At 41.0% G+C, this 20,621-nt stretch overlaps 2 protein-coding genes across 2 annotated transcripts in view; both read right to left on the minus strand.

Annotated features, from left to right (window-relative positions):
- The window catches only part of DOCK2 (dedicator of cytokinesis 2), a 179,510-nt gene extending 172,924 nt beyond the window's left edge, over window positions 1-6,586 (minus strand). The window contains exon 1 of the mRNA XM_005425361.2: window positions 6,550-6,586. Coding sequence (XP_005425418.1) covers window positions 6,550-6,586 — 37 coding nt within the window. The remainder of the gene's footprint in view (window positions 1-6,549) is intronic.
- Window positions 6,587-11,610: 5,024 nt separating this feature from the next.
- SPDL1 (spindle apparatus coiled-coil protein 1) overlaps window positions 11,611-20,621 on the minus strand; it is a 19,123-nt gene continuing 10,112 nt past the window's right edge. The window contains exons 7-10 of the mRNA XM_031060587.1: window positions 20,190-20,324; window positions 18,579-18,688; window positions 17,833-18,020; window positions 11,611-16,658 (exon numbers count right to left, since the gene is read on the minus strand). Coding sequence (XP_030916447.1) covers window positions 16,096-16,658; window positions 17,833-18,020; window positions 18,579-18,688; window positions 20,190-20,324 — 996 coding nt within the window. The 3' untranslated portion in view covers window positions 11,611-16,095. The remainder of the gene's footprint in view (window positions 16,659-17,832; window positions 18,021-18,578; window positions 18,689-20,189; window positions 20,325-20,621) is intronic.

Below are 20,621 nucleotides of genomic sequence, written 5' to 3' on the forward strand. Positions count from 1 at the left end.
CAGCAGGAGAGATGATTGAAGCTGCAGTCACAGGGGGAAACTGACTGAAATACAAACATCTGAAAGCCCAATTTAGGTGTGCAGGTGGGAACAGCTGCTGAAGGTGAGCCCAGGTGGGCAGGAAAGGTGTTGGGCAGCAGAGCCCAACAGTGCCCCCAGCCAGCCATACCCAGCAGCCAAACCTGAAGGATTTTGGATAAGGGAAAGCTCAGAGTTTTCCTTCAGCATCTTCCTGCATTCCTTTTGCTCTCCTCTCCAGGTTTCTAAAGCAGGATATTCATCTTTGCTAGTCCAACATGTATAATGATACATTTCATTTAAACACTTTACTTATTTTACTTAAATTATTAAAGTCTCAAAATAAGTTGCCTTCCAGGGAAATGCCTGAAGTGGGAGTGTAGAGCTGAATAGATTCATCCTCTTCACTTTACAAGTATTCCATAAATTATGTGTCTTGTTTCTTTTGCCATAATTTTGTTATCTTTCTGGAACAGAAATTAGAAGGAATTTCAGATTGAGGAGGCTTACTGAAACAAGAATAAATTCTTGGGTTTTTTTGACATAAAGAAGTTCTCAGCAGCTCCTCCTGAGAGAGGAGAGCAAGGCTTGAATCATTCAACATATGGGGAGAAATAAAAGAACTATAAATTTGAAGTGAGACTCTGCTGCTCAGATTCAGCCATTTATTCAAAAGCATGTTGAAAACAGTTCCTCAGAGCTGCCTTAGCCCAACACAAAATTGAGTTTATGTGGTGTAGTACATGCATAATTCTATTCTGACTGGTCTGTTTTCCAGAAATGGAGAGTGGCAAACAACCCTGCAAAGCTGTTATGACACTTCAAGATACATTTCCCTGGAGTGTTTGGCAGGTGGGGGGATGTGGGGGCATTCCCAAGCTCTTGTCCTATCTTCCTGAAAAGTCCATGGAGATCAAGATTGCTGTTGGCCAGTAAATATTTTAGATTTCAAAATATGCACTGCTCTACTTAGTTGTAGCTGTCTCAAAATACAGATGCAAATGACTGAGTCATTTATTTACACTGCATTTCAGTTTTGCTCTCTTAAGGCTTCATTAATAGCCCTGAATGTATTGAAAGGTGCAGTAACAAGCTGGCAAAGGAAGTGGCTGTATCAGCTTAGAGATTTCTAAATGAGTAAGTGGAAACTTAACAAGAGATATTTTACTGCAGAACTTGGATTGTTTGGTAGGATGAGTTTAAAAAATCCCTTACAAAGTTTTGGGCTATAGACCTAGCTACACAATTTATGATAAACCACATCCCAAACCACTTTGCAAAAAAATGTAACAAATAACCCAACAGCAGCAGCTACATCCATCTTATCTACAGCACCAAACAGCTTGATCATCACACCTGCTTTTCTTTCAGTTGTTAACTGTGAAGAAAAGTTTGACTGTTCTATCCAGTTATTATGTTTTCTGTCAGGTGTAAATGATGTAATTTCCCTTACAAACTATTTGTGAGTGTCACCTCAGAGCTCACCAGCCAAAAGCAGGGCTCCCTTTCCTCCCCCCTCTGACAAGATCCTCAGGGTTGTTGTGTGCACGAACACATTTCACTCATTATTCTCTTCAAAAACTGTATATGAAAACCCCATGAGGAATTCAAGTTTTTTTGGTGGGATATTCACAATGAGTTGTTGTCTTTTTGAAAAATAAACTCTTCAGTGAGTAGAAATAAAAGCCCTTTCAAATCACTCTGAAGACCTCTCCTACTACTCCTCTCCCTGGCACCCTGCATCCCAACCATAAATACAAAATGAGTCAGCGTCCTCCAGGCACAGAAGTGACCCAGCATTCACTCCAAATCCCAACAGCAATTAGTGACCTCAGGAGCTGCTGAAGTCATGGCAATAAGATCAGAGAGAGAGATTTGGGTGGCAGCTGCCCTCCCCAGCCCCAGGCTGAGGTGTCCCCAGCAGCAGTGGATCTGCACAGGTGCTGCAGGATTCCCCCAGGATGTCAGAGAATGCCCAGAAACTCCAATTTTACAGCAGTGTTCCTAAACAGGGACTTTACAGCTCACTGAAAACAGCTGGAAGGTTTTCCCCTGAATGAACAAAGAAGGAAAATCACTCCAGAGCTCACCATAACCTCTGTGGTGATTTGATGGCACACACACAAAATTCAGTCAATAAACAGCCCAGTGCAAACCCCTGGGATTCTCAGCTCCCTGGGAAGCAGAGCTGAAGGCCAGCACACCACAACACCAATATTCCTCAGAGAGCAGGGGAAATGCCAGCTCAGAGTGCTGACACAGCCAGCCTTCCAAAGTGAGCCCTGTTCCAGCCCAGGTGGCTTTGAATTGTCCCTCAGGGGTGGGAGCATTGCCCATTGTGTCCATGAGAAGTTCCCAGAGGATCCTTTCCTGCCCAGCCAAACACAACGTGCTGCAAACCCCCTCAGCACTTCTGGGGGTTTTGTGTCAGCCTCACACCCAGATCTTGGGCAAAGACATCTACCAGTGTCCATCCCAGCAGGAAAAACTGAGGGAAATCCTTCTGTTTCCACTGAACTCCTCCTCATCTACTGCAGCCAGAGCTGCTGGGTCTGATACTCATTCTCCTCACCAGATAAATATGTGAGTGCACTCCTGTACACATGGCTGTGGAGACAGAAAACAGTTAACCTGCCCTAATTTAAATTACATGTCCTCCTCAAATTAGAAAATGGCCAGCAGGAAAAAAACCAAAACAAAACTCCCTCATACTGTGGAGCTTGTTAGGGAGTTTTCACACACAAAATACTCTAGAAGAGTCACAATATCTCAGGTAACAGAACCCCTTTCTCAAGAAACTACATTTACTCAGAGTTAAAACCCCATATTTTTGCCATTTACATGATTAACCTGTAAACTACTGCAAGATGGGAATGGTGAGGAAAATCCCACAACCTGCAACACTGAAGCCATTTATCACCATGGGCAGTCCCTGTCCTGACCCTAATAAAAAATACAAGCATTACATTGTTTCATTTTGAGTCTCACCTTTGTGTCACAAGCCATGTTACAAGTTGTTTTCCTTGGCTACTTTTCCACTCTTACACAGAATTTGAAAACAAAAAATTTCGAAGGTATTGCAGAGCCGGCTCCTGATTTCACTTTACCACAACAGAGGGACGATTTGGTATGATTCTGATGCAGTAACTCATGATGTGTTCTGCACATTCAAACAATTGCTAATTAATAGGCTCAGCAAGAACCCTGTTTTATTTTTTAAGTACGCAGCTTCACTTTTATGAGTAGTCAAGTACCCATAAAAGAACAGTTCTTAGTGTTCAGTTACCATTTTCCTCCCATGAGAACAAGGTGAAATTATTCAGCAAGGAGACAGATAAACCCCAGGTGAAAATATTATACAATTCCAATAGGATTTCTTGACTTCTGCTAAGAAACCTGGAAAAAACGTGTTCCAGTATTCCATGTTAAGGATGTTCCCCTAAAATCTCACAGAGTAAGTGTGCCTGAATGTCCAGAACATGGCCCCAGCTCTAAGACAGGTCAGAAACTTGTCCTAAACCTCTGGGAGGGTTAGAAGCTGATTAATTTACTGCAAATCATGCTCAAAGGGTAATTCTGCTGTTCTCAGGTAATGAGAGAAAACAACTGAATACAGATTTCCTTCCCTGCTCACCCATGGGGCCAGATGGAGGTTTTAGCTGACCTGAGCTACTCATTTTCCTTCTTAAACATGATAAAACCAGGATGGATTACAAGAACCAGGAAACTCTAACATACCAAACTAGTCATAAAAAGATATTGTCTCTGACTCTACCTTCTCAGATAAAATTGTAGCACAGCCATTTTTTCTTAGAACTCTTCATGAAGAACAAGGCATTTAGCTCTGATTTTTCCTTTTCATGAAGGACCATGGATAAAAACATTATTTCCCTAGCTTTTGCTGTTTCCCAAGGAGCTGGAACAGTTTGTTGGGTTCAGAGAGTGCATTTCATGGAGGAAACCTGCCCTGAACAAAGCTCTGCTCCCTTAAACCTCAATCTATTTAGATTTCAGAGATGTAGAATAATTTTCAGAGGACTTCAGCAGATGAAATCAGACAAGCCAGTCTCAGCCTGTGTACTCAGGCTGAGCAGGTGCTTTTGTACACCTTCAAAGAAGTCACCCACTCTTTACCATAATTTTGCTTCAAAAAGACAAACATTAATTTTCAGATTCAGCAGAACAGGAGTAAATCTGATTCTTGAGTTCAGAATGCCAACGTTTCACCAGTTTGTAACTTTGGTCAAAGTCTGAGCAGATGGCAAAGACTTTCCATCAGGAAACTGCCACCCAAAGCCACCAGCCTGCCATGACTATTCCATCCTGTCCTGTCCATAGGAATAACACAAATTTATGCTGGGAATGCTGCAAGACTAAGGGCAGGTTTCATGTGTAAAATCAGGATTGTATTTTCCTAGTACAAAGCTGAGTATCTGCTACCTGGACTACTCCATTTTTAGTTAAGTAAAGCACAAAAGTGGGCACAAGAGGCTGCAATTTACCATGACCAAGGGATGGTGAGATCTTCCAGATCCACCCTGCACTGTGCTCTGCTCATCCAGAGCGTGATGGGCCCAATATTCTCAAAATGAAACTCTGCTCATCAGCAGAAACTGAAGACATCAGGCACACTTCTAAAAAGAGACTTGAAAATCCAACGTGAGGTTTGTAATCAGAGACATAAACACAAAGATTTTCAAAAACACAGAAGACAAAATCACCCTATATGTTCAAAAAGCTTCTAGTGTGAATTATTCCAAAAAGCTCATCAACTTTCACAGAATTTATGACTCAGAAGACTCAGCTTGCCCATTTTTCTTATTTCCCTCAGACACAGGAGGCATGCTTACAACAGACTGTAAATTCAAAACCTTCTTCATTTGTGACCTTGTTCAGGTCTCACTATTCCATGAGTTTCATTTACTTGAAATTTGGCAACCATACTATTTTCCTGACAATATCTAAGAATATACATTTATTTAAGTTCTGGAACAGGAGAGCCAGTGATGGTGGTGTGTGCTTGTTTGGGTTTGTTTGATTGGTTGAATTATTCTGAGTGCAAGAGTCTCCCATTTTTTCTCACCAACATGTATAATGAAATATATTTGGTTTCCAAGATAGAGCAAAATAAACTGTGAGCCAGCAGTTTGGCTAAGAAAAAGAACTTCTGGGTATAAGCTAAAGGTTGTTGAATTTGTACTCATCTATTAAATTCTAGCAATTGTGCAAAAACAGACAGAACCCTCTTACTGAAGAAAACCTACCATAAACCACATGTATGCCCATTTCCATTGCTATTCTAATATTGTTGGGAAGTCCATTTGATTGTAGTCTATTTTGGCTTGTGACACACCAAACCACAGACACCACTACAACTGTGATATTTACATACAAATTTAGAGCCTTAGAAGGCGTTTAATGGAAAATCTTTCTTTAGCCCAGGACATGGACTTGGGGCCAGCAAGGGGCAGCATTCTCACCACACTGCAGGTGCCCAGATTGTCTCTTACACCCAACTCTGCTACAGTGAGAGCAGCAGGGCAGCTACAGAGGGGAAAGGAAATAGCAGCAGGGCTGCAGTGTCAGTTCTTCCCAGCGACCCACTCTAGAGTAAATTGTACTGTTTTGGACATGAAAACAAACATTGCTGGACTGCCATTAGTTTTAGAAAGATTGTATTTCACAAGGTGGTTTTTTACTGTGTGAGGTTCGCTGTACCTTTCAAATACCACAGAGACTACTACAAGTGCAAAAATTATATGCTTTCTACTATTTGTAAAATTGAAACAGAAAATTGACACCTTTTATTCTGTAATGTAAACTGCCACCGGAACAGGCTACTTCCATGTTGCAGTTCTGCTACTGCTGAACATGGACATTGAACACCATGTTATTTTCTTCTTGTTAATTTCTTGTTACATTTCATTTCATGAAGCCGGTTGGGTTTTTAATGCATATCACAAAAAATTATGGCCTGCTTAAAATAAAAAAAATTCTTTTAGAAGCATTTAGAAGGTTAATAACTAAGTAGTAACATGCATCTTTCAAGTGCTTTAGCTTTGATTCCTACTTGTTTAAGGCTTTTTAAAAGCAGCAATTCCATCCTTCATACAAATTAACATAATTCATTTTAAGATTACTTTCCTTCCAAAAAGTACAACTTACCAGCTCAGACACAGATTTTTTCTGTAGCACTGACTATAAATGACAATTTTGCAGAAGCTGCTGTAGGATTCCCCTTCCCCTACATTTGTTCCCCGTAACTTCTGGCCACTGCACATTACACAGCACATTAATTATTCAGTCCGCTTCTAACACATCAAGGTGGGAAAAGCTGCATTGCTGTCAAAGTGGAAAGCTGACTCTAGCGTACTTCATTCTGTTTGACAGATCAAAACTTTGTACAAATTTGATCCTTTCAGTTACTCCCTGCTATTGAAGGGGACCCATCACAGCAGAGAAACACCTGCCCACATCCTGCTCGGAAGACACCAAGGCAATGCTCAAATGGCAGCTCCCCGAGCTACTTACCCACGCCACCCTTCTCTGTCCTGTGCCACCTTGCCATGGCAGTGAATCCCAGGGGCTGCCAGGGGTGGGCACCCCGAGAGCCCTGTCTGGGAGTGCAGAGCTCAGGGGTGACCAGGCAGGCCCCGGAAGCGCCGCGGCCCCGGGACGAGCAGGCGGCGGCGAGGGCTCTGTGAGATCTGCTGCCTCTCCGAGCTTCCTTCCTCTTTTCTCAGCTCTGATACCCTGCCCTGTCATGGGGGAGGGGAATCCCAGCCTAGCTGTTTCTCTTGCACCGTGGCAGCTGTGAACACAGAGGCACAAAAGGACCAAACCCACGCCAGGACCGTGCGGCACCACCCTTGGACTTCAGGTTGGCTGCAGTGACCATCGCTGGCCGTGGCTTAGGTCAGTGCTGGACACCAGACCAGCACCAGGCTGGAAAGGTTTGACTTCAGAGATGCTACATCTTAAAATCTCTGCTTTTCTTGAAAACTTATTGTCAATAAAAAACTGCCAAAAGCAATTTTTAGTATATTTCCATAGGCTGCTGTGGGAGCCAACTTGGGTGAGGACATCTTGGATGTCTTCAAGTTGGCTGCAGTGACCATCTCTGACCACAGCTTAGGTCAGTGCTGGACACCAGACCCACACCAGGCTGGAGAGGTTTGACTTCAGAGGATGCTATCTCTTAAAAACTCTGCTCTTCTAACCTGCCCTCAAACTTGGATTTGAACTTTTCATATCATCTCTCCAAAAAGAAATGAAGACAAAGCCACATTTCAAACCACACCCATTCTTTTAAATTTCTATCATTTTATGTTTGCAGGAAGAAGTAGGAGACTCTTCTCTAAACAAAGCAGTACTTTCTTAAAGACTTATTGTCAATAAAAAACTGCCAAAAGCAATTTTTAGTATATTTCCATAGGCTGCTGTGGGAGCCAGCTTGGGTGAGGACATCTTGGATGTGCAAAAGGCCAAGCCAAACCTTTTAGAACATGAATTAAGGACAATATACCAAACTGAAGGCACTATGTCACCTTAAAGCACAAAGTCTGTGCTTTACTCATAGTTTAGAATTAAAAAACCTCAAATGAAATCCTTGCAAGATTTACTGTTAATCATCTGCTTAGCACAATAAAGTCACTTGACACTTCTGTCCTCTGGTAATTCCACTGCATTGTTTAGCAAAAAGGAGGAGTTGGATGTAGCATGGCAGTGTTAAACAGTTTGGATAACCAACTCCTCAACTCCTCTGGTTTTGATAACACGACATCTTATTTCTTGATTTTAACTAGCAATCACATGGAACACAGACTGCCAGTCTCTCTCCTTGCATGTGGAATTCTGATTTATATTTCTACAGGAAAATCACTTTAACCTTTACCACAGATTTGCTTGAATTACTCTAATCTTAACCATACTAGCTTAGAAAAGGATTTAGCTCTTTACTCTCCTCTAAAATGACATTGAAAGTCATGTTATGTTTACTAAAGTCAGCTAAATTTCTAGCAGCTCCCATTATCTCCATTTACAGACAACAAGCCTCATCTTAAAGCTCTTAATCTTTTCTGTCTCTGGAAAATCCACTTTATATTGTTATTCTGTCAAAAACAGATCTTGAGGCTGAATGATTTAGTTTATTCTGGGTTGAGTAGTAACTTCCTAACCAGAGGTCATTATCTTCCTCACTCCTCCCAATCCCTGTTGCAGCAAATCCCTTCTTCCCATTCACTACTTGGCCTAAAGGTTGCCTTGCTTTTATTTTCTTGTTCTGTCTTGCTCTCTCTTACTGTGTTTCCCTGTAAAGCAACAGCCCAGAGGAAAACTGCTCATTTACAACTAATTTACAAACCTGCTTCTCCAAGGACATCTAATATACCTAGTTAATGCTATTTTATTTTGAAAGTAAATGATCTAAAATAAAGAAATTTCACCTGCAAATTGGGATCCAATTTGCAACATCTTTCTGATGGCCTGATGGGATTCTGCAGGACTGGGCTCTGGCCAGAGCTCACATCCCTTCTTCTACCCCCTGGATTCACCCCAAAAGTCAACTTAAAGGCCAAAACTCCCACAGGAACTGCTGCCTCCCACTGCCATCCCCTTCCCCACTCAGCTCTCAGCTCTGCACAGCTGCTGGAACTTCCTCCTGGGCAGATTTCCATCATGATGCTTTTGCAGCCCCTCAGCCCCTGGAACCCACTGCCACTTCATCTCACTCAGCTCCCACCTTGTCTGGCTGTGTCTGCAAAATTCCTGCCTCTAACTCCTAATGAATGGATTGGGGAGCCAAATCCTTCCTTAGCTGCAGGAGGAAAGGGCATCAGAGCAAAGCACACACAGTGACCCCAAAATCCTGTTCTTACAGCAGAGAACAAACCCCAGCACAGGTCTAAGAAATTAAGGTGGGCAGTAGTTACCCCCTTTGTCCATGGAGGTTTTCATTCCAAGTTGGTTTATTTGTGCAGTTATTTCCACACTGATATTCCACAGAAAACAGTGGGCAGAGTCATCACCCTCACATACCTCACCAATTCTTCCTTAAGTCTTTTTCAGGACAGAAGGTTTCCTAAAGAAAATAGAAAATTCCTTGTTTTCCTGAAAGACTAAACTCTCTGTGGAGGAAGTTGACAAGAAAAACTTACCTTACTTTTTGGGGGCTGGGGACAAGCAGAAGAGAGACAATTCTTTCTTCCTTCAATATTGCTATCAGTTCCAGAAAACAAGACCTTGTAAGATGATGAGTAGCTAACTACTCATTTTTTAGCTAAGCTAATTTCCATTTTAAAGAATCTGAGCAGAACACAGAAGTTGCATTTAACTGCCTCTAACTTCTATTCTATGCTAAGATCTGTGAGCTCAGTTGCAGAAAAGCAACTGATGAGACAAACCAGAACCAAATACGAAAATACAGCAAGAACTGTCATGCACAGTACCTCAGGTGTGTCACAACAAACCCAAAGCCTGGACCCCAGACACATCCCCCCTGCACTCCTGCAGGAGGATGTGCAAACACAAATCCACTGCATAAGATGCTAAAGGCTGCACACTCCAAGTGGGCTCCAGCAGCACAGATTGTAAAGCAGCCCCTGGGGGTAATTAGATAATCCTAATCAGTTTCATTTGCTTGTTGAAATGACATCCCAGTTTTGTTTGTCACATAAATTAGTTATTTCAACCTAGAAAAAGTTTCAGAAATGCCACATGCCAAGTAGCTCAACATAAAGTTAACTATAACATAAATCAACACACAATTAACATAACACATAATTAACTGTCTCAGTAGCCAATCTACAGCTCAGTACTGCCATTTAAACACATTATCCAATGTCAACTTACCACAGGTTTTCCTCTAAATAGAACAATCATGTACCTTAGCTGTTTTAGGCTATTTGTGTCTCACAGTAGCGACAGTAAACAAATGTAACTTTCATCATTTGCATAAAAAAGGATTTTTCTAACATTTTGTAGCATAAAAGCCAGGATTTCTTCAACATGACATCATTTAAGTTCACATATCAAAGTCAAGAAGAGCAAGAACTATTTCATGGCTACACATTTGCTGTCAGTAACAATACCTCAGTAAAAGTTAACGAGGATATTCTGTTTATGTAGCTTCATTAACAACAGACTGAAACACTCAGCTACATAGCAAATGTCTTACATCAGCGAAGTGACAATCTGATTCCACGACACAGATTTCTGATTATTTTGTTCAACAGAGGCAGCAGCCCCTGGGCTGTGCCTAAACAGAACTGTGCAGAAATGCTCTGATAATGGGATGGAGCTGCCTGGAAAGGGAGAAGATAGGGTCATTAAAGTCACTTTTTAGTCACTTCTGCTGTGATCAGAATTCAGTTTTTGCTGAGGTAAGTGACTGATGAGCTAAAGCCACCCACATGCACAACCAGAGTTAACAAAATCCCAGCACCACTTCAGACCTGGCAGAACTGTAAACAAACCAGGGGGTTGCAAGACTGCTCCCAAATGTATTCTTTTCATGATGGATTAAAAAAAAAGTCTTAAAGAACTTTCACCTTAATTACTCAGTCTTTTACTTAGAAACTGGCTAATCCATTCACCAGAGGGAGCTCAAACTGTAGTACCATGACCCAAATGGAGTAATCCAACTTCCATACAAATAACTAGCTTAAAAGGTCTCCTCAATTTTTTTTCATGAGCTTCAGAAGTTACAGAGTTTTCTCCTAAAAACATGACACACAGCACCTGCATTACACATTCTTATCATTTATTGAGAGGTACTTTTTTTTTAACAAGAAGTTCTACAAAAGACATCACCTTCATTTAAAAAATGGATACATGTTTTTTCTCAAATACAATAGAGACTACATTTTATAAAGAAAGAAATAAACCTTTATTTTAATTAATAGAACAAATACAAGAATCCATAGAATTTTAAACACTGACCAACAAAACACATGGAGTGATTCACATGCACTTTTGCAAATAGGTCAGCCTTCAAGCTGGAAAGTAATACATTAGGAGGAAAAATATTAACAATTCTGAATCTGAAAACTGGAAGAAATTTAGGAGCACATCACTTAGTTGAGTTCTCCATCAACCCTGTCTAGTCTGTCTTACCATATAATAAAACCTCTGTCAGCCAGAACTTCTCCTCCACAACAGCCCTGTGCTTCAAAGAAAGCAATGAATGTGTTTGGAGACTCTGCCAAGAGTGGAGAACAGGCCACACCTCAGGTCAAGGGCAGGGAACATCAGAGGTGCCCTTGGGGAAGGCATCAAAAGTGCAGCTCTGCCAGGCAATCACACCCCCATAACAGCAGGCAGATCAATATTCAAGTTAGCAACCTGTGCACTGGTGAGAGAGTTCCCAGAGCAGCTCCTGCTGCAGCAGGACCCCAGAGTGTCCAGGGTCCCTGAGAAGTGACTCACTGCTGAGCACACTGAGTTTCAGAACTTGCCTTAGAAGATACATACAATGTGGAATGTTTTTTCTTCTGGGGTTTCTTCTCTGTTGAGATTTTAGTTTCTCTCTTATCTTCTTCTGTAGTTTCAAATCTGGATTCAGCTGTTAACCTACAGGCAAAGCAACCATTCTAAATACATATTTAGTTAATATAAACCAGGAATAAAATAAGAATTTCAGGCAAAATCAATAAGCCAGCTGGCAAACAAGACCATCCATATACAGAGACAGAGCAAGCATGGCTTAAGAAGAAAATGAGATTAAACCAAAGCATTTTTATATCACATTTCAACACTTAAAGCTTCCCCCCACACCTCAGCTGCTGAAATGTTTGGTAAGAAAGGTTATTGAATATGTGAAGTGGCTGAGATCAGCCTTCAGAAACACCAGTGACTGTGTCATGCACAGAAAGGAGATTCAGTCCCCAAAAGCACAACTCCAAGTGAAAAGTCTGAGCAACATCAAAAGTCTGAGCAATATCACACAAATGGGATGAAATCAAGCTTCTTGCTTCTACATCACCAACAACCTACCCTTAAAATAATATAATCCTTTCAACCTCATTCTACACAACTGTGGCCTTCAGCTTAGTGCTTGAATATCTTCAGCTGGGGGAAGATTTATTTTCAGGCTCTAAATGGTATCATTTGTCCACTGACAGGTTTTAATTCTGCTATGAATGTAAATGGGGATAAAACTGTCTCATTGCTGTTAGAAAGATAATTTTGAAATCAAAACATCAGATTGTGCTCAGATGCCTAAATCTTGCTTTTAATTTAATGAACATGCAAACATGCCATTAGAACAACTGATGAATAGTGATTTTACCCAACCAAATTACCCACAGCCCATTGACTGTTACACATGATTATTTTCACAAAGACAGAAATTATGGAAAATGAAGTTCCAAATTAAACATCATTTTATATAACAACACAAACTCTACACTTATTATCAGCACATACATTAAAGCAATTCTCTGGTGACCTTATGGATTTTTAGTGGTCTCAGGAGCCCTCAGTGAGCACTATGGACATCTGCTTTCAGTGATGTTTCTCCCAAAAAAATAGCTGCTACTCGGTTGTTAGAGACTTATTTGCAATACAGAAAGGTGCAGCTGAACATGAGGACTATGAAAGGAGCTGTAACAAAAAAATTTGGGGAAATTCAGCTACAGATTCAGATTGCTGTCAAAGTATGATGCATTGCAGGCCTTGTGCATGTTATTCCCTATAAGCACTGTCTCAACAGGCTGAAGAACACCAGGCTCTGCTGGGCACCTCCTCTAGATCAGGGTTTGCTCCACCATGTGCTTTGCATTAAGGCCATTCAGGAATTATTCAGGGAAGAAAGAAATGTGTTCTCAGTAGCCATCATGTGGTTTGCACTCCCCCAGCAGCTGCAGGTGGGGATGGAGAACTTCTGTCCATGAACCTGCTCCTATGACAGATTCCCTTCATTAGTCCCTCCCACTCTTCTGCCTTAAACAACCCCTGTCCAAGGCCACCAAAACCACTACTCCAGTGGCCAAAATTGCCAACAGAGTCCCTATAAACAAGCAGAGAGAACTCAAACCAGAAGAACAAATAAAAACCACATTCACTTCAATTATGTTCCAAAGCAGCACAAGTGGATTTAGACACAATATTGCCCTTTTATGGTATTATATAATTCTCTTAGCCTGTAATGTAACAAGTCTGGCAACCACATTCACCCTGTGCCTCTTGGGGAGGAGAAGACAGAAGCCAGGACTGAGGGAGTGAAGCTGAGCCTGAGAAGAAGGGCTGGGGCAGTTTTCTTCCTTCCTTTCTCACTGTCCCACTGTCTTTAGCTGGCAGGGAGTTAATCTTCCTCAGGTCTGGTTTGCCCATGACCTCTGTCATCTTTAACCACAAGTTGCACCCATCCAATGCTCTTATCTGTCCTAGGGAAGAGAGGGAGGAGCAGCTGAGGTTCACCCCACAGCCCACACCCCTTAGAGCCCTGTCCTGGTTCATGAGGCATCAGCACAGGGAATAGACCAGAAATAACAGAGAATGGTTAAACACTTCAAGCAAATGCTGGTGAAATTATTACATGATTCAAGCTTTGAACTGAGGAATACTGGGGCTCCTTCCACCTGCTTAAGGAAGATGAACTTGTTTCATCAGGTGGAGTTTTACTTCCCAAGGCTGAGGGCTGTGCCAAAAACCCCAAAGAGTATTATTAGTGTATCCAGATCTCCTGCTGAGCCAAATGGCCACAGGCAATTGGACAAAGCCCAAGTGAAGTAGATTTTGTGTGTGTAATCCAACTAAATAATTTAAGGGCACAAATAAACTCTTAGACATTCAAGCTCTTCTTTAGATCAAACTCAGGCAAACAACCTCAAATCTCAATGCAATATAAACTGTGCAGCAAGGGGTAGAGTTTGCTATTTCACTTTAAGAAGGGAAGAAAAGCATTTCAATAGAGAAATGTATCTTTCTATTGACCAGTTAGCCAAACAAAAGAGATCACTGCACATAACCTCTGCATTGCCAGAGTTCCAGTATGCATTGAGAAGTAATAATCACCACCTGAATATTTAAATCTGTAGTCTCAACACTCTCATATCATAACCTGATCAGTGCCACCACCTAATGAGCTACTCCAGTGCTGGCTGGAGCCCTCTGGAAGGACAGAGGGGCCCTGCACACACATCTGTTGGCTGAGATTATCCAGCTGTACCTGTTAAACCACCTCAGCAAGGAAGTCTCTTCACACAAGGGAGTTTGTCACCTCCACAAGCACACCCAGATCACTTCTGACCACTTCCTCATTGCCTCCTGAGCTAACAAATTCAACCCCACTTTCTAGAAATTAAGTTTGCAGCCCTTTCACAGCTAAAGTGGCTCTGTTCTCCCACAATTCACAGACCAATGTCAGAGCTCCACTAATTACTGCACAAAAACTATTCAAGGCACAAAACCAACCCCCAGAGACCCCAACAGCCTTTTCAGCTGCAGCATCACATTTTAGTTAACACAAGGGCAAACACTGACAATCATCCACCCTTATTTTTTCCTCCCACAAACTCCTCCTTTTCAGGTCACTCCTGATCAGTTTGCCAATATTTTCTGTGCCCAAGATTCAGTCACATCCATCACAGAACAGTCCAGAGATTCTTTCAGTGGAGAACAGAAATCCAGCTTCTCAAACACTCAGACTTCAACATGGCTTCCTATTTTATAGTACATCATAGGAAATCAGGGGTAAATAAATCCTTAATGTTAGCTTAATATCATGACCTGGGGTTTTAGTAGTTCATTAACATAATCAGAAACAAACAACTTTCTGCCTGGATTTGCCTTTTACAGGCTCATACTATCACCAAAAAAAGCTTAACAGCTTATATGGAGTTTTGTGGCAGCTTAATTGTGTTTGTGGTTTTTATTTTTCTAATATTTTCCATCTTTTGTTCTTTATTTGAACCAACAGCAATGGGTACAAGATTAGAAAGCTCCCTCTGAACTATGGTTTCACCTTCCTCTTTCACTTTTTCTACTCTCTCTGCTTTCCAGCATCAACTCCATAAATAATTTCCACTCCTCACCCCCTCTCCAGTAGGTTCCCTCTTGAGTTCCCATTAACTATTTCTAACAGTTTCCAGTAAGCAGCCATTATATCTTCTTTTCCCAAAGCAGTATGAAGAAGTTAAACTTTTCATATCAGGTTACATTCTGCCTGTTCCTTTATGCGTAGAGGACATTATCAAAACCCAACACCATCACTAAATTATCCCAATCTTTCCTCTCCACTTCCATCCATATCTGACCTTCCTGATCTTCCCTCCTCACTAACAATCCCACATTTTAACACAACTACTAAAACTGCTGTTTCTGCCATATTCTCTCCACAGTTTAAGAAGACTGCAGTGTTTGGCTACTTTAAATCTGTTAATTACATCCATGCAACCTTGAGGAATTCATCCAGGAGCCAAAGAATCAATCCAATTACCCTGAATGCCATTAACATTGGCTGTTTCCTCCAGCAGATATTAGCAAGTTACAAGCCCAAAACCTCTGGACTAGCCTAGACTTTTTTTCTCTACCCCCAAACACTCGAGTATGTGTTTACAAAGAGTATGAAGAGAAAACAAAAAGCATTAGTTGAAAAAGTAGAAAATCAAAGTCAGCATTGTTCTCACCAGGATAAAAAAAGCTGGAGATAATGACTGTTCTCAGTTACTTTACCATCTAGCAAAAAGTAACTTCAATTCTCAGTTCAGTGGAAAAATTTCATCCTAATTTGGCAGTTGTGTTGCCAGCTATTGTGCATCCAGACCATGCATTTGATTTGTCTGACAACACAGACAGCTCATTAATTCTCTATTATCATGTACAATGAAAATTAACACAATTCAGGTGAAAAACTACTTAAATAATTTTTAGGATTTTAGCTAAATCTGGAAGTTGCTGGGGGCTGAAATTAGGTATGAAACTGGAGCATGACTCAGCTGCCTTTATTACCTTGAGCTGTAAAACAGCTGTGGGGCAACTTTGAGGGTACCAAGAACACAAAGTTTCTGATGCTGAAGCAAACCAAGTGAGCTGTCATGCTACCTGCACACCTTAAATGTCTTCAATGGGAAAATTATTTCACAGACTGTTTCGAGAGTCTTTTTTATTAGTCAGTGTTTTAGTCCTTCTAAAAGGGAGTGAGAGGCTGAGCGTGGGCAGCCGGAGCTGAGGAATGACACTGCATGCAACACTGAGGAAATAGATAAAGCAGTGGAGAGCACAGTTCATGCAGCGAAAGAAAAGAGATGCAGGTCTGTGCTGAGGGCCTTGAGCAGAGACAGAAGCTGACACTGACCTGGGGACAGCTGGAGCTGAGGAATTGTTTCCACTTCTGCTACTCGAAGTAAAGGTGACGTGATTCTCATCTTGAATTCTAACTCTTTTTCTTTCTTTTTCAGGTTCAACAATGTTTCGTATTGCCTGCAGAGCTGTGTGCAGTGGGGATGCTTGGACAGGCTGTTTTTTCGGAGAAGCATCACTTTGCTCCAGGGTCTTGGTAGTTGTCTTTTTCCCTTCCTTACTTGGCAATTGAGTGAGAGCAGTTTCTTTCACTGGAGTATTTTTGCTGTCAAAGTATTCACAAGTTGCATTCACTGGAATTCTCTCCCTCTTCTTTTTAATTTTAGAACCTTTAAGTAATTCTAAAGGAAAAATGGAATATAAATTTTGTACAAAAGAGAAGCTGGAGATTACTTGTCCCCCAACATGTTCACAATAAAAGTAAGAATATTTTGCATGACTAAAGAGCTTGGAATAATTCTTAATAGACAATTTATAATTAGATATATATTTATATATATGTATTTATATATATATTTATATATATAATTTAATAGACAATTTTAATACCCTTAAAAGAATGTTTCTTCATATAATCTGATCATCCCAACAGAAGCTAACTTGAAAAAGAGACAACATCTTTCTCCTCATCCACTCTGTCTTTTCACCAAGGCTTTAAATTAAATGCTCTGAACTGCAGGTGGCTGAAGTAAGCTTCCACAAATAAGATTTTAAAGGTAAATCCTGCGGGTGTGGACAAAAACAACTTTCCTACCTGGTTCCCCATTCATGGAATCCCAGAATGGTTTAAGTTGGAAGGATCCTAAAGTCCATCTCATTCCCACCCCCAGCCATGGGCAGGGACACCTTCCACCGTCCCAGAGTGCTCCAAGCCTCATCCAGCCTGGCCTTGGACACTGCCAGGGATGGGGCAGCCACAGCTGCTTTGGGCACCCTCTGATATATCTCATATAAACTTGCTCTCAAGTTTAAATGGAATCCTCTTCCTCCACAGCTCCCCTGTTTTGCACATACTCAGCTATCAGCAGCTTGTCAGGTGGTTGTCTCTAGTCAAAATTTAATCCATATAACCTTGAGCTGCTAAACTCTTTTCCTGTAAATGCTTTGCACCTTATTCCAAAGCTCCCATCAGCTGCCTACACCTAGAGAGCTGAGGATTCTCATCACCACCACAAAGACACTGCTGCTATTATGGGAAACACCTGAGATTTGATCCCACCCACTTGAGTCTGGTTATCTACCTGTGCTCTACAAAGCCCCTGAACTGCCATTTTTAACTGTAAAATTGCATTCTTTGGTCTCCTCCAGTCAGTGTTCACACATTCAAGTGAGGTCTTGAGCAAGGCAGGGCTTTTCCACTTCAGCTCAGCAGATTTTGGATCAGGTTATTTCACAAAGCCAGCTATTTAAGCATTAAATTCTGGAACTAAAACAATGTCTTCCTGTTTAATGTCATTCCATTTCTAAAGGCTGAGAAAATCAGAAATTTATATTTTCCCTGATAGAAGTTTTTACCTTCAGGTTCGTATTTCATTTTCAGCTCATCCAGCATAACCCGCAGGTTCATATTCTCACTCTGACAAGCCTGCAAATGCCTCTCATTTGTGAAGAGCTTCCTTTCAAATTCCAGGACCCTTTGGCTCTCATACAGAGCTTTCATTCTCTGCAGGGATAGCTCATTTTTCAGTGTTTCAGTTTCCTTGCTGGGATGGGAGGAAAATTATAAAATCAGTCACACTTGGATTAGTTTGGGTTTTTTTCTTTTAGCAAAGCAACAACTAAGCAGTGAACTTCACCTTAAATTGGTATTTATACATTAGTAGGAAAAAATCAAGCTTTTCTTTGTCCTATAAAACATTTTGAGTGTTATTATCTCACTTTTTATAAGAGAAATAAACATACATAGCCTAAAGACTAAGACTTTTCATACACTTTCCTTAGAGATCAACTTTTAATTTATTCAAGGTCTCAACTGCCCTGTATCTAGGAGTATTAATGACATTTCTGGAAGAAAGCAATAATCATAAACAGTATTTCTGCTGTTATCTTCTAAAATATAAATTAAACTACAAAAAAGAAAAAACAACTCTCAGTCCTATAACATAAGTCAGATTGGTTCCACAGCATTAGAAAATGCAACAGGAACAAAACCCATCTGCACATGGGTACGTGCAGTAACATACACCAGTAACAAAAAAGGAAGGATAAAAACAAGTACCTAGAAGATAACCCTGCCACAACCTCAGGCTGGAATCACTTACTTGGAGTTGTCAAGTTTAATCTGCAGTAAATCTGCATAGTAACCATTTTCAGAGTCACTTCCTTTCGCTCCATTAGTGGGTCTGGACTCCTCCATGTTCTCATATAAACTCTGATAAAGAACAAGTGTCAGCTTGTCAGGCAGTGACCTTTCAGAAGCACATTAGCTTAGTTCTTAGGAGACATTTTCTATGCATTTTGATGGTGAAGCCTCGTCATAGAGGGATTTAAACACAGATGATAAAACTCAGCTGCTCTGACTACTTTCTCATTTGTTACAAATGTCAAATAGCACTAAAACTGACAGCTCTCTCTCTTTCACTGAAAAAAGGGAAAAAAAAAGTGAGCTATCTCAACTCCAGAAGGTTTGCAAGAAGAAAGCTGTACTGTTTTTTTCTGCAGTGCTGTTTTTTTACTTGAAAATACAGGATATTTAGTTAACCCACAGGGAATTTTTCTCAGCATTTATTTCTAGGCTCAGCAGCTGGACCCAGAGGAATATCAGCCATGCTCATCAACAGTCAAAATCTCAAAATCAATTACATATTTCAGATGAGGAAGTTGGTTCATAGTAAAGATGTTGTAACATGTCATACTGGGACTTTTGTTTGGTGATTTTTTTCTGAACAAGCAGTACTCAAATTTAATCCTGTCCCAGAGATCTCCCAGGCCTCTGTCAGTCACTGCCTACAGATACTTTTGGTGGTTACTGGAATCAATCATTCCATTTGCCAACTCTGCTTATTTTTATGGTCTAGAGACAGAAATAAGTACAGATCAAGCTTAAGCATGACAAAACTGGCAAAACAATCAGGCTTCCTCAATTATAGTTAAAATGGGTTAAGCCTGGCTTCAGACCAGGTTATTGGGTTAATTACAGAATACAGGAGGCTATCCTGGAATGCACAGTCCTACTGCACAAACAAATACACCTCAGTTTGCATTCCAAAGCTCTGATAAGAAAGGGCCAAACAAGTCCAGAAACAAGCAAGAATTAAGAAAGGCTGCAGTTTTCCACTCTGAAAACACACAAACATCAGCAGTAGTACATTGGTGTATATAGGAATCCTCATGTGGTTCTCACTTTTCAAAACACTGACAAGATGTTTTCAGGTTGCATAAGAGGACTGAAAAAACTGCTTTACAAGGATAATTAAGCACTTCAGTTGTGCTAGAAAAGAGCTGCAAAGCTAAGACACATCAAGAAAATAAATATCCAGGAGACTCAATAGAGCTGAGGCACTAAAGGCTAAATCCTAAGCACACACAGTAGAAGTGCCAAATGAGTGCACCTTCCCAGGGAAAAATTGGATGCCACAGCTCAGTGAGCTCTGACCAAGTAACTATAAACGATATGAAGGTGCTTCACATAGGACAAAAAAATTGTTTCCTCAACCCAGGTGTTGAGTGGGGTATAATTTTCTGCTTCTCTGCACTTGAGGAGTCTAATATTCTCCAGCTGCAAAATGCAATTCAGGTCAAATAAAGATACCAGTCAGCTTTTGGATACCTTTTTAAACCTGAGCATGGACTTCAGATAGTTCTCATGATTCTTCTTGTTTTCATGTTTTAGGTTCCAATTACAATTTTCTACTTAATTAAAAACCACGTACCTTAAATTTTTCTAGCTGCCTCACTTTCATAAGAAGATCTTCTATTTCACCATTCTTTTGCTCCAACATGGACTGTAAGCGTTCCAGCTGATCAAATTCTGCCTGGGAGCCTTTCAGCTGCAGCAGTGTAGCCATCTGCAGCTGGAAAAAAGGAAAAAACTATTTACAACAAGTACTGGGATTAGTGACTGAAAATCCCAGCCTTTTGCACAGAATTGGTTACTCTAGCCTTGTAATTCTAAACCTGAATATAGAAGGGCACTGGGTGCTTGAACTCAGTATCCATGACACGATCCCAGCAATTCTCAGCACAGACACCCCAAGGCAGAAGACAGCTGAGATCTCAGTGAGCAGTGCAGCCCTGGGGTGTCCCACTCTGCCAAGGACACACACAGCATTCCACACCCACCATCAGCACCAAGCCAGCCAGAC

Source organism: Geospiza fortis, unplaced genomic scaffold (genome assembly GCF_000277835.1).
Source record: "Geospiza fortis unplaced genomic scaffold, GeoFor_1.0 scaffold413, whole genome shotgun sequence".
Lineage (NCBI taxonomy): Eukaryota > Metazoa > Chordata > Aves > Passeriformes > Thraupidae > Geospiza > Geospiza fortis.